This window comes from Centruroides vittatus, unplaced genomic scaffold (genome assembly GCF_030686945.1).
Source record: "Centruroides vittatus isolate TY-2023 unplaced genomic scaffold, ASM3068694v2 contig_549, whole genome shotgun sequence".
NCBI classification, from domain to species: domain Eukaryota; kingdom Metazoa; phylum Arthropoda; class Arachnida; order Scorpiones; family Buthidae; genus Centruroides; species Centruroides vittatus.
The window spans coordinates 7326406-7339030 of NW_027122325.1; the positions used below are offsets into that span (position 1 = coordinate 7326406).

The window sequence follows — 12625 nt, forward strand, 5'->3', positions numbered from 1 at the left end:
ATTTTTGATATTTTACTTCACCATTTCTTTCGTGAAAACAAAAATGAAAGTTTTCGTTAATTTCGGTAAATTTCTAACGACTTTGCAATAATAAAAGTGTGAGTTGACAGTTTTAATTATCCCCCAAACTACAAATCACGCGTAATAGTATTTAAAATAATATTTCTGCGAAAGAATTAGAGATGTAAATTCATAGAATCGTTGCTTTATTTTTAAGGAAAAGAACAAATCGATGTGGTGTTAGACGGATGTTGTTATAAAAGCTTTTCATAATTGCTGTCTTTTATCTGCCAACTTCTCTAGATATCCTTTCTATCAATTGTCACCCATCTTTTCGATGTCATTCTTAACGTTTCTCTGCAATCTGTTTTTATGGCCTAGAAGAAAGATAAACTACCTTTAGCACTTCTACTGTCGGCAAGATCAGAGCGGAGTCTTGCACATGACTTCGGGAAGCTTGTTTCGAGCTATTTTTTAGCTGTTTACCACAGCAAACTTTTTTCTATTCTCTTATTCGCTTCATTGTCACGACCACCTGTCCTGTCCCTTGACAACTGTTCGGAAAACAACGCTCGAAAACATCGCTGCTATGCTTGGAATAAAACAGCGCCGAGAAATTACTTATGTGTGAATGTGATCGCCTTGGATGGAAAAAAAGGATGTGTTAATCAACATGTTAATTAAGGGGCAAGGTGTGGTACCCCATCATTAGGGAGAGCATTCACGTGCACTCCCCTTTCCTCCTCCATTGCTTTCTTGACAGTCGGTACGTGGGGATTCTATCGCCGACCCTAGCACATAGCTATTCTAATTACCCTTAAGTTATATCAGGATTTTCAGAACTTTCAAATCAGTTTTTCCATGTAATTGAAAGATAATTACACCTACGGTAGGCTAATTATTTTAACTGAAAGCTTATAAATTAATAGGTCTTTTTTTATATATATTTAAATTAATAGTGATCGAACCGAACTCGTCTCTCCGATCTTTGTAATAATAATTTAGGCGACTTTATTCAATTTTACTCTCCGGAAGACAATATCCTTGAAAGCTTTATGGATAAATTAAGCGAAGAATGCGTATATGAGCAACGTCTCTTTGAAGAACTCATTAACAGTAAAACGGGAGAAGAGGAAATGCTTAATTTGCATAACCAATCCATTGTTCTCCCAACTCGATATTAACGATTTATTCTTCAGTTATTTGTTACATAAAGCAGGTTTCCCCGAGTTTAAATCCCGCCCGAAAGAAAACAGCAATTAAAAGATGCAGATTGTCCGTTATAAAGGGTGTGGAGCCGGATTTTTCAAACGTCTAAATTGAAGAATACTCGGCGATGTCCTTATCGCGGCCAAAACAGTAGGGGCAATGACCAGGGAACAGCTAGGGAAGTCTGGACTCCGCTGGCACCCCAGCCACTAACCTAGCAGTCTTCATTAAAAGTAAGTCTCTTCTCGGGGGGTGGTTCGCTGCCTAGAGGCGAACGTGAGGGGTGGGGGGACAGTCCAACCCCTTGTTTTATGGACGACTCCTTTGCTCTGTGGGAGCCACTACTGCACTGCAAAATCAGTAATACAATAGGCAGCAGTGAATTTCTTTCCAACAGGGAATGTTGAACGTCGCCGCCACCTTCCATTCTGACCTGTAAATTGATTTTCTTGCTCAGCCATTTTATTTCGTTTTGACACAAAATGTTTACTAAATTGAAATTCGTGCCAGAATTAATCATCTCTAACTCTCCATTCTTTAATATTTGCATAACATTTATGAGCTTTTAATGAACAAAACATCGGTCTCGTAAGAAAGAATGCAAACATAAAAAACAGAAGTGTTTCTTCACTAATTACAATAAATTTAAACTCTCGTGAAGTGGAGTATCATTAACATTTATAATCTAAACACAAAAAATTAATGTTTTATTAACAATAATAAAATCTAGTCCGAGTAAATATTTAATACGGGAGCATTACTCAGCTTTTTTATTATTAAATTTTCTACTTTCTTTAAAATTTATTGTTATTTTTTTTTCATAATTATAAATCAAAATATATATAACTCGATGCTCTAACTAGACCCATATAAATTATGAAGATAATTAGTAATCCGGTTAAATTGTATATGAATAATGAATTTCAGTAGCAATATTTTTTGGTACTTGTACAGTACATTCTTTAAAATTAAGATCACGTCAGTTGACGGAGTTAACTGATGAGTACAGGCATTATATTTTATTTCAAGTTTTATAAAATATTTATGATTTTAAGAATAGATTAAACATAATTAATAATTTAATTAATTAAAATTAATTTTATATTCTTAAGGAGTGATTCGCTACCTAAACCGAATAATCAATCTTTAATGGAATGAATGTCGAAAATCGCTTACTTCGACTTAATTTAGATCTCTTGGGCAATACAAAATAAAGTTTTTTAGTATAAGGATAAATCGATGGTATAATGGTTTAATTTATTTTCGTTTTCCAACAGGTCCACAGCGACCAGATGCCTTTTAAGTGTGACTACTGTCAAAGACTGTTCAAACACAAAAGAAGTAGAGACCGACATGTCAAACTGCATACGGGTGACAGGAAGTACCGTTGTCCACATTGTGAATCGGCTTTCTCCCGCAGCGACCACCTCAAGATACACATGAAAACGCACGATAATGCTAAACCATTTCAGTGTACAGTCTGTAATCGCGGTTACAATACTGCTGCCGCTCTTACTTCCCATATGCAGAATCACAAGAGGGAACAACCTACGGATGGATCAAATTCGGCACAAACATTTCGATGCCTCCAATGTTCGCTCGTTTTTACCACTGCCAGGGATTTGCAGGTTAGTTCTTACGAGAAGTAACTTTTTCATTATCTTTCTAACAACACTATCGATAGCAGCTTACAACTGTTATCGATAGAAACAAAAATTTATATTTGCGATTTTTTTTTCCCCGTTTATTAAAGAATATAAATTGTCGCTTTGTCGTAGGGAAAAATTGCATCGAATTATCCATTCTGATATTTGCATTAATCAAAATAATCGAGTAATTTTCGGCGAATTGAAAAACAGAAAATTAGACTGAAACCTTGATAAAGAGAATGCAGGCAAATTTTATTGATTTTTCTAGTCGCTGTTGTCTCTACATGAGACAAGGACGAGACAAAGGATGTCGCCATATCAACAAAGGATTACGATAGATAAATCATTAGGCTGAACACAAATTGATGTATCGATAATTCAAAATCGGAGAAACTCCAAACTCATAAACGCTTTCAGAGTTAAAAATTGAACACAAAGTAGAAAGTTAGTTGAGACTATGAATAATACCGCAGTTATTTTTTCTATTTAGTCCAAAAGAAAAAGACAGCTTATCGCCTATTATCTTATTGAATAAATGGCATCGCATATAATGATTAGGCTTCAGTAAGCTTTAAATCATTAATTGGATTTTATGAGTCGTATAAAAACTTAGAAAGGATTACCGTACTTGATTAGCACAGTTCCGTTCGGTTGGCAGAATTTTATTTTGTTCCAGGACGACACGAAGAATTAATTATAACACCAGTTAATACTCTCCATATTTACTTTATAATAAGCTTAATGTTCATAAATTATATTTTCATAACAGTCATAAATATTTTATCAGAGAGCAATTACATTGAAATAATTTACATAATTAAAAAGTTGGGAGATAAGACACTTCTTATTGTTTTATAGTTTGATTACTCAATTTAAACTTGGCCCAAAAAAGTACCGGAAAAGATTAAATGAATATTTCTAAATCATTAATACTAAAGTAAATATAGTCCGTTGTGTAAAAATTTTCCTCAAAGCTGTTTGAAGAAATCGCATTTTTAGACTCATTAGTGCTGTTATCTTAGATGAGTCTTATGTAAATCCTTAAGAAAGCCCTCCAGTTCTCGAGCGAGAAGTCCCGAAATACAATGGATCCATCCTGTATTTGTGTGGTAATATTCTTAGCCCGTAGCCAGAATAAACAATTAAAGTACACTTAAATCCACTAGATGGTGAAAAACAAACAGCGCAAGTACGTCTATGTATTTATAATGACATATGATCCCTTACGGCGAGCAAATAGCCCCCAAGGTAGATCTGAAGATAGCTATAACTAGTGCTATGTTAGAAGAATGTTTCGGACGTTTACACCTATTATGAACTTAGAAAAAGGTACAAATGTTGAGAAAGTGATTAAGTGAAGTTTGAGATTTGCTGGTAAAAAGAACTTCAAATTAGCCCCGCAGCCATTAATCTGTTGGTTAAAGATAAATGAGGAGGTTTCGACCAAACTCAACCTCCGAAATTTATAAACGAAAAAATCAAATTATGAAAAAAAATGACGTCTTAATTTAAGAAAGGCGTATCCAAAGACTATAAAGTACAGTACATACCACGCGCAGAACGAAGAAGAAAGAATTCGGTGACTCCCAAAAATCACTTTTTGCATTTCTCTAGATAATATCTCTTATTTACCACGATAATAACAGGCCTACTATTTAAATGAAAGCCCCTGCAGAAGGATCATTTATTCTTTAAATATATTGGTTTAACATTAAACACTGGGCTTGAGAGCACTTGTAGAATTGAAGTTTAGTCTTTTGTGGTGGAGCAATGATCGATTAACTTCGTCGCTCTAGCACAATCATTTGTTATAATTCGGAAAGACATTCAGCTATCCGCAATTAAGATAGACTACACTTAATTCGATTTTCTCTCCAGAAATGAATAATAATTTAAATTAAAATTTTAGACTTAGAAATATTTAAATTTTCTTCTCGTTTCATCCAGACATTTTTTTTTTTAAGTTCATTTCACGACTCGTTGGTCATATTCAATTATAAATGTATCTTCTAGACCATTTATGATGTTTGTCTTGACCTCGAACTCTTCTCTAATCTTATCCCGTTCACTACCTTATAAGTAGGATGTCGGCTATTTTAACATATCTGCATTATTAACTCCTTATCAACTGTCACTTATGATAGATGACAACCATTTCAGTCATGTAGTGAGAGAAACTAAACATACCGATGCAATAAATCTAAATAGTTTTATCTATAAATTTTCTTATCAGTCATTATAAAAATTCGGTTTTTTTTCCTGCTAACCTTAAAGTTTCACTTTACCTTTCCAGGCTTTTCAGCTTTACTTTAATCTTCTTTACCATTCCTGTAAACCTGTTTAATTTGCTTTATTATTCTAATTTGATAAAAGAGTTATTGATACGGAAATTTTACTGATTATCTTCTAGGAAAAAGCTGTTTCTCATTAAAAATTTATGTTGCGATTCTCCTATTTAAGATTAAAACTACTGTTTATATAGTATGATGTTAGAATATTGAATTAAGACTTAATTCTGTAGTCGAGGTTTGGTTAAACAAGCAATTTTTAAATTAATTTACTTTGACAACTTCATATCGAAAGAAATACGTTCGAATCTTAAGGAAAAAAATGTTTTTTTTTACTAGAATTTAAGAAAGTAATAGAGAATAAAATTGTAAATTAATCTTCTGACGCTTCTAAATTATGTATATTATTTAAAAAATTATTTAAAATGTGTTTTTTAAATGAAGAATTTAGAATTTTATACATAATCTATAAGGTATATATAAAGCTTTATCTAAGGCTTTTTTCACCTTAGTTCTGATAGTCTGATAATGAAAAATAAAATATAGTATTTGGTATAACTTTAAGCAGTGTTGTTTTTCAAAGGCCAAGCGTCAATCGGTAGTTTCTGCAAACATTTTATGAGAGAAATGCTCAAGCTCACGCCTTTTCGAACATTGATAATAGGGAATGAAAAGAATGGGGAAAATGGCAGCATTTAATGGATATCCACACGCAACTCGTTGTGAAAAGAGCGCTTCAACCTCCGCCAAGTCGTCATCGTTTTGTTGTTGTAAGCAGAAAGAAAATATAGCGAGAGCAGAATATTACTGCTCACTTTATAGCTGCGAAGACCCATAGATGTTCTCTAATGACTTTCCGACATGCAATTTTCGTGCGACCGTGGCGCCAGCCACCCGATAGTGGGCTTTTTTTTCGTGGAGAGTTGTTCTTTCATCAGACTTCTCCCTTATGTCATTCGCTGAGGTGAAACGTGCGTGATGGGTGAGGCCGTAACTCACGAATCGTCACGAAGATGAGCTTCTGCAGCCTTCCTTATTTTAACATCTCAATTATACGGAACGAGTTGTAAAATCTTCCTTTCATTTAGATTGCCTCTAAGAATTTAAAATGAGAATTCTGTAGATTAATAACGAGTTGAGAAGGAATATTTATAGAATTTAAAGAATAAAATTTTCTATTTATTTGTTGCCTTAAGGGATATAAGAATTAGGTGTGAAGGAAAGGGGACCATCCCTCTTGGCATCCAATTTATCGCGGCTGCTGTATAATAAATTCCCTGATGTTTAATGAGGGTGGGGAATGTTGCTATACTGTCATCGATCTGTAATATCTCGGTACGTACAGCGTATCCCTGCCGTTCACCTATTGAACGATTTGTCGATGCTATAAATCTCCGATGTTCCAAGGTGGGGCTGCTCCTGCACTTCACACCTTACCGAATTGTCGCTAACCCTTAAGGGGATCGGATCCTTGTTTCGCTCAAAAACCCTAATTTGAAACATGTCCTAGTATCTGAAGATAAGTCTGCTGCATCATTTATCAGCCAGTGGGTAGAGCCCAGCACTTCAATAGATGTTGATAATCACTATACGCAGTAATGACAAACTGTCAGCCGATGTAAATTGTCATTGATAGATCCAGCCTCTATAAGTTGATCGGGTGGCTAAAGGTGTAGTTCATCAAAAACAATTAATATCCTTTCGTCCCACGCTCTGCCTTACAATGCGGCTGATTTATGTCTTTCTACAATAATCATGTGATAATGCAGATCTTGTAAAGAAGTAATTTTCTCCTCGTTTTAATAGGATGTAGGCTACGGAACTTATCTTTAAAGTATAATTGCATAGTTAGAAAACAGGCCAATTTAAATCCATTAATTTTCTTTTCTTTTTGAATGTAATCGATTGTTGTATACGCAAACTTCAATCTACGTTTTTTTTCCAGACACATGTAGGAAGTCACGGAGATGGAAGCAGTTCCCCAGCTTTTCTGCCTCAACTTAGTCCCAGCCCGATCGTTCGTCACCAAGGAGAAGCAGTCGATGTTCAGGGAAAATGTAGCGTGTGCGAGGTGATCTTTCCTTCTCCGGAAGCCTTAACTCTTCATAAAAAGGTACACAGCTATAAAACTATGATTAAAATATGAAAGAATCACTATTTTCGAAATTTTAGTTTCTTTTAAAAGGAAGAATTATAACCACAGCAAAAATATTCTCGTAAAGTTTACGCTTCTTTTCATTTACCATCATAATTAATATGGTAATAATTAATCATTTTTTCCCCTATAATGTACCTGTACTAAATATGATCCATACAGACACATACATAAGCATAATTAATGATACATCAATGTGACCTCATGTCTGAATAGTCGACATCGCCGTAAGGTATTTGCCGATATTCTTCTGGGAGTATGTCTTGGTACTATAAATTTTTAATTTGAATAGAAAAACTATAATGAATAATTTAATTATTTAATTTAATTCGTAAATTTTAAAGAAGCAAGAGAGATTCGATCGCAATATAATTACTTGTTCTTCGTGTATAACTAGTCAAAATTTCGAAAACTAATACAACGAGATTAATAGAGCTGTATATATTTTTAGCAAGTTAAATTATAAATGAAGACGTTTTTACAAGAGTTAAAATCTGTACTGCATCCTGGCCTTGAGCTGGACTCGGCATTCTCTGGATAAATTTTGTGCTGCACCTCTTCAGGTTGTGGAGAGGGTTATTATTAGTGAAGGTCGCATGTTAAACCTGCAGGTTATAATTGCGAAAGCTGCATTCAAACTGATAATAGACATTTAGGATATTACAAAGAAAGAAATAGAATCATTAAAGTTAATTTGGACACCTTCAAAAATTGGTCCTATATTTAAAATATTTTCATTTTTTATACGAAAACTTTAAAAAATATTGTTTGAAATATTATTAACGTAATATTGATCGAATTTTTAAAATAATTTTATACTATAAGATAACATATAATAATTCTGTAGGGAATAAAACATTTTAAAATTATTATTTTCTCTGTAGGTGCATGAAGATGTCGTTATGACAGATGTGAATGGTGTGAGAGAAGAATCGAATGCTTCCACGAAATTCGCTTGTGGGTTTTGTTCCCAGTGCGATTTCTCCAATCTCGAAAGCCTTCAACTGCACGTTCAAGCTTACCATGTTCCCATAACATCGTCTGGAGATACTCCAACTTCTCCATCTCAATTACCTTCAATCTTGTTGTCTCAACATCCACCGTCCTCTTCCGATTTCGATTGTGACTACTGCACTATGAAATTTGGAACTGTTCACGCTCTTCAAAAACATACGCTAACTATCCACAGCTTTTGTGACATCATTTCTAAGTGCAGAGAGAATGTTTACTGTTCACAATGTACTATGGGATTTACTAGTCCGTCTGCGTTACTCGATCATGTCAGATCTATGCACGAAAGAGATGCCAGCTCTGGCACTCCCATTTCTCAAGTAGGAAAGACGGAGAGTAACACTAAGACGGGAAAAAACAGAATGGTTATGCCTAAAACAGAACCTTCGACATACAACGGTACTACTAGCCACGAATTTCCATCTCCTCATACATTATTATGTAATCAGTGCAATGCGGCGTTTTCTGACTTCGAATCATTCAGAACTCATTTGAAAACTCATCTGGATGCTGTAAAACAAAAATTCACGTGTACCGAATGTGACGGTGAGTTCACGACTGAAGACCAACTCGACAGCCATGTTACCAGCCATTATCTATCAACTAGCACAGAATATGGATGTCAGTGTTGCTTAAAATTATTCAATAAGCCTGATGAACTTCAGAAACATCTAATGGATATTCACGCTCACCATTTATACAGATGCGCTCTCTGCAAAGAAATGTTCGATTCCAAAGTAAGCATTCAAGTGCATTTTGCTGTTAAGCATAGCAATGAATGTAGACTTTTCAAATGTACATCGTGCAATGCTGTCTTCCGCTCAGATGTTGAATTTCAGCTACACGTTAGAGTTTCGCATCTTTCTAAACTTCAACCATTTCGCTGTTTACTTTGTGATCAATGCTTTCCAACCGAACTTCAACTTCAATATCACGTGAGCACACACAAAAAACAATTCTCTTGTGTCTTATGTGGTGAGGCTTTTCACGTCGAATTTCTCTTGGATAAGCATATGCAAACAGTACATACAACGGATGTGGCCATGTTAAGTAGCTCCAGTAGAATGTCGAATGGCACGGCTGAAGTGGCACAAAATCTTAGTCTCAAATCACGTAATAGAAATGAAAATTCTTCAGATAGCGGCTCTAAGAAAGAAATCCGATGCGATATCTGCGATGCAAGTTTTCCCTCAGAATCTTCACTCAACTCTCATCGTCGACATATGCACAATATTCGTACATCTGGCTCGCAAAAATCGGGACAGGCCACCTTAAGTTTGTTTTGTGCTTATTGTAACGAATCGTGCAAATCCCGAACAGAATTGGAAAATCACATGAAAGCACACACCGTAAGTCCAAGTAAACACAAATGCAATATCTGCGATGAACTCTGTCCGTCTGCATCTGTACTAGCAGAACACAAACTGACTCATTGTAAAGTAGTTTACGGCAGTACCTGTGTGAATTGTCGAATGACTATGCAGAGTGAAGAGCAATTTTACACACACATTCAACAACATAATAACCATGGATTTCCGTTACCTTGTGTAGTCTGCAGGCAGACGTTGATATCCGAGGTCGAAGTTCGGCTTCACGCTAGATTTCATTTAAAAAATAATGAAAACTTATATTCTTGTTGCGTGTGTACACGACACTACGAAGTTAACCATCTAATTATTACTGGTAAGCAAGATGGCGTTCACACTTACATGTGCAAAGATTGTTTTCATAGCAAAACTGATGATTTGCGGTGTCACGAATGCCACGTGAAATTCGAAAATTTGACAGAGTTAGAAAAGCATAGAGTGACGCATCGTAAAACGTACCAATGCATTAAATGCCAGATGTCTTTCGATACAGAAGCCGAGATACAAATGCATGTGGCTACTCATGTTTTACAAGAAGGTACGTGCCATGAATGCAGATTATGCCACAAAGTATTAGACTCGCCTGCAAAACTTCAATGTCATTTAATTGAACATACGTTTGAGGGATGTTCCACATACACTTGTTATATTTGCAGTTCTGTATTTACCACTCCTCATTTATTACAGATCCACATGTTGGATCACGGACTTACTGCAAGACCGTACGATTGCTCACGTTGTGTTCAGAAGTTTTTCTTTCGAGCGGAATTAGAAAATCATATTTTATTACATACGGAGTTCGAAGGTGCATCTGAACAATATCAATGTACTGATTGTTCTAAAGTGTTCAACACGATTATCAATTTGAATAATCACAGAAAATTGCACGAACAAAAAGGAAATACCTACAAATGTTCTCTCTGTCCAGAAGTATTCCAGACGTCGTCTGATATGCAACAGCATCATTTTCGATGCCATAGTGATACCGATCTTCAAGAAGGTAAAAAATGCTTCCCGTGTACAGAGTGTGAGCAGGTGTTTCCATGTTTGAGCAATCTACAAGGACACATGAGAATTCATACGCAGGGAACTAAGTTTACCTGTCCTCAATGTAATAAAGAATTTGCTTTATCAAGGAACCTAAATATTCATATGAGGTCTCATAGTGGGGAGAAACCATATGAATGTCCAATATGCAAAAAAAGATTTGCAAGAAAAGAAAATAGAAAGGCTCATCTGAAATCTCACACGGGATTGAAACCGTTTATGTGCCCTCATTGTGGAAAAACGTTTTCTCGAAAATGTCACGTCAAGGAACACATGAGGATTCATATTAGTTCCACTACTAATCCGTGCGAACTGTGTTCTGAATCATTTCCGTCAATGAGACGATTGAGAAAACATATGATGGAAATTCATCAGAAACATTACGAACACATTTGTACTGTGTGCGGAGATATCTTCGAAACATTACAAAATTTGGATAGCCATTTACTGAAGAGTCACGACGTGACCATAGCACACGTGGACGATCCACCTCCAGATGATCTTTCCGAATCTTCACCTGGTCAAAGTTCGACCTCTGGAGATGCCAAAGACCTAGAAAGTAGTGAATGCAGTAGTCTTCCGGAAGAGGGTGACATGAGGGACTCTCCAGTTTCCGTAAACGAAGAAAGTGTTGCTGTGCCACCCCCAGAAGTTGCCGCGTGATTTATAAAAATGGTGCTAATATCTCGAAGCACGTTCAATGGCCTTTCTCTTTCCCATCTGTTGATATGGCCACTTAGATGAGCTTATAAAAAACTAGAAGATAGGCTATTTACATGTAAATAGTTTCGGGGTCATTTTTGTTATTTATAACAGTGTAAATAATGGTTGTTTTTCTACCGGAAAAGTTCTCCATCACGGTAACTGCCTTAATGTTTATTTATATAAATATATATAAAATATATACATACCTATTTATTTCCTAAATAACTCTGGGAGTTATTTAGACAGCTACATAAAAACAGGAGGAGGACAAAAAAATGTTTTCTGTTGAGTGCTGGCTTGGAGAAAGCACAGCATCTTTTGTGGACCTAACAAAAATAATATGCCAAACTCGTGGTTGATTGTGTGCGAGTTACAACAAAGTTTCTTGTGATACTGGTTATGGAAACTAACTATTAACATCGTTGTAATTATTATAGGTCTCGTTTCGGTTGTTAACTATTATTGAGACAAAAAAACCAAGGCTATGTGAAATATGGTTTTGTTATGTTCCATATACCAGTTTGCTATTGTAATTTCTTGTTTTTGTTTATTAGATTTTAAGACTTTTTTCTATATTTTTATGTGAGGGAGAACAAGGATTGTACCTCGTCTAGCGTGTTTATTTTTTCACCATTTATTTGTTTAGAAAATAAATAGAGGGTCCAAATAGACAATATAAATTTAAAAAATGAGTGGTATACATTTTGTTCACGCGCTCTTCATTTCCTGAATTGTAAGACCTATATATATATAAATATATATATATATATATATATTTTAGCGGAAGGGAATAAAATTACTTTTTTTAACCTCTCTAATTTGAGTTACCTACAGATAAATGTCAATAGTTTCGAAAGATATGTGGGAAGATGTTGTTAATGTACAGGATATTTGACACTCAGGGTGGTAGCGGGGCTATATTTAATGGATGAAGGCTTCACACATTCGTTCTATGGGCTGTGGCCCGAACGAAGTAAATTGGGGTGTTCCTCCGGGGTCACCAAGCAAATTGAAGCTACTTACGTGTGGCAATCCTACAGTTGCCGCCCACTCCAGCTTACTGTGAATGTTAAGTACAGAGAAGCAAAACCCCAAGACTTCTCTCTACTCTTTCTCTATTAATTGTTTCGTCTCTACAAAATCACGTCTTTGTCGTTGTGCGTGACAAGAATCCAGAACATCATTCCGGTAAAT

At 35.4% G+C, this 12625-nt stretch overlaps 1 protein-coding gene across 2 annotated transcripts in view; it reads left to right on the plus strand.

Annotated features, from left to right (window-relative positions):
• Nucleotides 1-12193, plus strand: part of LOC136978760 (zinc finger protein 423-like) — a 56126-nt gene extending 43933 nt beyond the window's left edge. For both annotated transcript variants that reach the window (XM_067274581.1, XM_067274582.1), the window contains 3 exons: nucleotides 2487-2837; nucleotides 7092-7259; nucleotides 8186-12193. In XM_067274581.1, the coding sequence (XP_067130682.1) occupies nucleotides 2487-2837; nucleotides 7092-7259; nucleotides 8186-11389 (3723 nt within the window). In that variant the 3' untranslated portion in view covers nucleotides 11390-12193. The remainder of the gene's footprint in view (nucleotides 1-2486; nucleotides 2838-7091; nucleotides 7260-8185) is intronic.
• Nucleotides 12194-12625: the final 432 nt, after the last annotated feature.